At 37.5% G+C, this 5,200-nt stretch overlaps 1 protein-coding gene across 1 annotated transcript; it reads left to right on the top strand.

The window, feature by feature from the left end:
• Positions 1-2,842: 2,842 nt before the first annotated feature.
• LOC142140000 (olfactory receptor 6K3-like) lies at positions 2,843-3,962 on the top strand. Its single transcript, XM_075197858.1, has one exon. It carries the CDS (start codon positions 2,889-2,891, stop codon positions 3,831-3,833), a length of 945 nt encoding a protein of 314 aa, XP_075053959.1. The 5' UTR covers positions 2,843-2,888; the 3' UTR covers positions 3,834-3,962.
• Positions 3,963-5,200: the final 1,238 nt, after the last annotated feature.

Raw genomic sequence — 5,200 nt, 5'->3', positions numbered from 1 at the left:
GCTGATGCTGGACTGTTTGTTGTTATTTTTTAGCATAAGTTTCTGATTTTCACAGAAGCTTTCCATGAACTCGCCTCAAATGGCGTAACATGGATGAAGTTCCTAGATTGTTAAGGTCCCTGCCTCTACTGACTGTGGCTTTACAATGCTACAAATGGCTAGACAACTGTTGTCAGGATTTGTGTAAAAATAATTCCACACATGAGAGGTGAATTTTTTGGTCTTATGCCCAGGCATGACAATTGCCTTCTTCTTATCACTTGTCATTAAGGTGACATAGTGCAAAGGGTGACAGATGGCCAGATATCGGTCATATGCCATGATGGTTGCTGCAGTCTTTGTTTGAAAGTGTATGAAAATAATATTGTGACCTGTGAGGTGGTCAAAATTAACTGCAAATGACTTGAAATTAGTGTTGGTGATGATGTTATTGAGGTTAATAATAATGTAGGGGGGGAAGCAAAATTATGTGATTTCAGCAAAAAAAAATAGGGATTTTAGTAAAAAATAGGGATCCAAAACCAAAACCTGTAATGTGGGTTTGCTAAAACCAAAACCAAAACACAACGTTAATCCAGATCCAAAACCAGAACACGGGGATCAGTGAACATATCTACAAATAAGTAGCAGTAGTGTAGGGAAGTATTACCATGAGACCATCAATATGCAATGTTATTCAACCTGTGACAAAAAAAATAACAATTTAAGAATCTTGTTTCAACAATATCAGCAATATGCAAGCATAAATGACTACAGCACATAGGTCACTGAAGAAATATATCTCACTTTGATATTAGACATTAGTGCTTCAGTGAAATGGGTTTCACTGGTCAATTACTTTTGAGAGAAAGATGGTTGCTAACATTAGACAATTAGCAGTAGACTATCCATACAAATCAATCATCATAGGTCTTTAGTGCAAATATACAGATTATGCTTATCACACAAAAATCAGTTGACATGCAACAAGTATTACAGGTTAAAGCAAAGTTTCAGCTGGACACATGTATCTTAATAACTTGACGCATACGTGACTTCTGAGCTCAGTGTGAGAAACAGTAGTTCTGCACAATACACGATTTCCAGTTTAAGGAATACAATCTTCACTTAGTAATCCATCTAGTGGAGTAAACAGATCTCTCCCAGCAACTGTAGAGTTAAAAAACTTGCAACCATTTTAGTTAGAGTCAAACTTCTGATGATCTATATACAGACTCTTGTGACAAATGGTTTCTCTCTATGTCCCTACCACTCTGCATCAGCTTTCAGATAAACTTTAAATACAGCAGATTTGACTGGAATAAACTCTTCCTTCAGACAGCACCATAACCTCGCAATAGCAATATTACAGTCCCGGTCAAAAGTTTCAATAACACAGCTCAATGTCTCACTTGTTTCACTTTAATAAGTTAAACATAATAAAGCACAATAAACCATAATCTTTTCTGTCTTCATATGAGTCCTGCTGACATCGGATGGGCGGTAGCAAGTTCGGTATTTTACTTTACTCCAAAGATGCTTCCATCTGGGCTGGCTTTTAAATTTGGAACTTTAGCAGGAAATATCCCTCATGGCAACAGTCCAGCAACAGCATTCAATGGCTCCTTGTGGGTAGGTCCTCCATGAACCCAGACAGCAGTTACAGCACACCTCACAGCAGCCAGCAGCCGTTCACCAGCCTCTAGCAGTCCCTTTTAGCCCCTCCCCTTTGTTTCCCCTGAATCTCCCAGAGCTTTTTAGTACATTCTGGAGCCAAACGCCAATTTTTTTTTTGGGCAGTTTTTCGTTGCAGTGCCTAACTGCATGTTTTTAGTGCACTATCGGGCTGTGGTGAGCAGCCAGGGGCTGCAGTTGGCACCCAAAAATGGCCAACAAAATTTGCAATGAACTTCCCAAGAGGCACTCTGGCATATCTTTTTTTCTGAATGAGAGCATGCCATAATATACCTGTGATTTGCAGGGTATTACAGATTACTTAGCGGTATAGTATTACAGAATGCAATGTGTGTGTGTGTGTGTGTGTGTGTGTGTGTTGTGTGATTATTTGTTTAATTATGATTTGTAATTTGTGACTATTAACTTTTGATTGTGCTTTGGTTATACTAATTCTTTAATGGTTTTCTTAGGAGGCCAGTAGGCTGCTTCCTATCTTCATACGTTTCTCATTGTTAGGAGTCAGAGCAGCAAATACTGGGATAGAATCATTATTTGTACATTTCTATCTGCCGGCATGAACCTCACTCAGCTCTTCACCATTGCAGGTTAATTATGCACGAATATACTCTATATAAAAGAAAGGAATTGATGAAAACATCCAATATAATTTGTAGGCTGAACAATTACCAATAATGATCCTCATTTCACTGCTTCATTTAAAATTTCTTTTTAAATATCATTTAAAAACAAATACATGATAAATAGGTTCATAAGCTGGAAAATAAAGGGGCCAAATATAAAAAATAATTACAAGTATTCTTCAAATTTGTTACATCAATTGTATTATCTTTCTATACTGGTGCAGCAGGTGAAGGTAGAAAGTAAGGAATTAGTAAGAGGATTCGAAACATCACAACCATGGACTAATTCTGAGGCTCAGGGTCTCCCCCTTACATCATAACAAACTGGGATGTCTTTAGTTACTAGACTCATCTCCATTAATAGATTACATTTCTATTATATACACTAGGAAACAATATTAGTGATATTGTATGTTATTCTGTATGACAATTTAAAAATTGCCCTTATAAGCCACCGACTAGAGCTAAAGAATAGAGAATAAAGAGTAAAGAATATTTAGAGAAACAAACTTTTTGATCTGTATTTTTCATTGTACAGGATCCTATGGTTAATCTCCTCTGATTTGAACAGAAAGAAGCAAGACACAACCGATGTTCAATGTCAGCACCAGATTGGTTCTCCTGGGACTTCTACAGATGGAAGAATTTAAACATTTATACTGTGCCCTTTCTATCTTTATTTATTTATTTATTATGCTTTTTAGTGTTATTATTATATTTTTGGTTTTGATGGAGCAAAGTCTACATGAACCTATGTACATTCTCATAAGTATACTTGTCCTCAATGGAATTTTGGGGAGTTCCACATTTTTCCCAAAGCTGATACTTGACCTGATCACCTCATCTAAGACCATCTCTCATTCCAGTTGTATCACTCAGGCTCTGTGTCTTACAATCTTTGTCTTTTTTGATATGAGCACTTTTACCATCATGGCCTATGACCGGTATCTGGCCGTCTGTCACCCTTTGCACTATGTCACCTTAATGACAAACAAGAAGGTTATAAATCTCATCAGTGGATCTTGTGTAATATCCTTCATTGCTGCCCTCATATGTATTCTGCTAACTTGGACACTTCCTCTTTGTGGGGATAAAATAACCAATGTTTTTTGTGATAATATGTCCCTCGTTATTCTGTCCTGTGTGGACGCTTCTCTCAGTAAGAATGTTTCAGCTGCTGTAGTTTCCATCTACTTATTTGTCACCGTTTCAGTCACTGTTTTTACCTATTTGAGGATATTTGTTGTCTGCCTGAGGGTCTCAAAAGAGTCACGTCAGAAAGCCATCCACACCTTGGTGACCCATTTACTCAACTTTTCTGTATTTTTATTAGGATTGTTATTTGTTATAATCAGATACAGACTGGGTAGTAATAACCTCCCTATTATGGTTCATGTTCTCTTGCCGGTTACTGGCTTAGTTGTTCCACCATTCTTTAACCCCCTGATATACGGGATCCGGACACATGCCCTGAAAATAAAAGTCATTTATCATTTGCAGAAAATAAAGATGGCCCTAAATTTGATTAAAATGTAGCTGTGATCTTCACCCACATCTATCATAAGTGACAAGTAAAACAAAGTATTAGAAGCTGCATATGGGACACATGAAAGAGTTAACGGACAGATTGTTTTGTTTAAAGTGATGTTGAAATGAAACTACAAGCAATTACATACTGTTTATAGTTTATTTAGCCTTGAAGACATATACTTCACTTCTCACTGGCTCAGTGCCCTATAAGCTACACAGCTGATACACTTGTGCAGTAATGATATGGCTATGTGATCTGTACTTTATATAAACCTGCTGTCTGTTTTGTTTAATAAACTTAGAGTATTTTGCAACATCCACCTGTGTGTGTTCACTGACTCTCCACCCGTATGAACCTGAATCTCACTGGTCACTTAACAACTTAACTGTGACAGTACTTGGAGGTCCACACCGAGATGCCCAGATCTTCATTGTGCACGGACATCAGACTTGTTGGACACCGGATGACAGACTAGAATCTTTGTCTGCTTTAAACAAGAGCGTTTCTGTCTTCCTGTTACTTTCAGTCAGTCTGTATTTGAAGAAGACTCTGGCATCATAAGTCTCAGTAATCAGTTTTTGTTTCTTTATTCATGTGCTTTAATTGTCATTAGGCGTATGACCGTATGACTCTGTGAATGTGTGAAAATATGCTGAATTTTGGATTGTGAGACGGTCTTATTGAACCTCAGGGTAAAGGCTACAATGGCAATTCAGTAACTTTAATTGTCAGTCTGCTCTAGTCGAACCTGACTCTATGATGATATAGTTGACTGTCACTGCTAAAGTCGAAAAAAAGAAGTGACGGTATATAAAGCCACCCCTTTAGTTTGGCCAGGGACCCCTGCAGTTCTCCTCTGGTACCAAAGTGAGGCACCTGGAGTCAGGGGATTGTTTTGTCTGTCCTCATGACTTCTATTCATATATGTCAGACTGATTTCAAGTATGTAGAAATAGTTTGTATTGAAGGATCTGTGTTGTTAGTTGCCCTGATAATACTATTTACAATAGTTAAAGCATATTGGATAGCAATAAGGATGAGAAAGGGATGCACAGCACCTAGTTTAGTTTTGTAAACAATCAAACTGCACATTACAAAGACTGACTGTTCCATGACTTGTGGGAATTGGATTTGCACACAGATCTATTCATATGCTATATTTCTAGAACTCTTAGTGGGCAAATCATATAGGATAGGGACAAAAACTTATATACCTATCTATTGCCATTTCATGTCACTAGAAACGGATTTAGGCTGAAAGTGGGAAGTTATTTTACAAGACACCAATTCCCTACCTCACATTATAATTTCAGGTGACTTCGTAGGTCCCTGATTTTGAATATAGTCAAATGATACTGACTATGGTGAATTC

Source organism: Mixophyes fleayi, chromosome 2 (genome assembly GCF_038048845.1).
Source record: "Mixophyes fleayi isolate aMixFle1 chromosome 2, aMixFle1.hap1, whole genome shotgun sequence".
In the NCBI taxonomy this organism is placed as follows: Eukaryota; Metazoa; Chordata; class Amphibia; order Anura; family Limnodynastidae; genus Mixophyes; species Mixophyes fleayi.
Note: the sequence above shows the minus strand (reverse complement) of the source record. Positions and strands in the feature narration are given on the sequence as shown.

Coding starts and splice junctions, on each gene's coding strand:
- LOC142140000 (XM_075197858.1), top strand. CDS start 2,889: ATGTTCAATGTCAGCACCAGATTGGTTCTCCTGGGACTTCTACAGATG.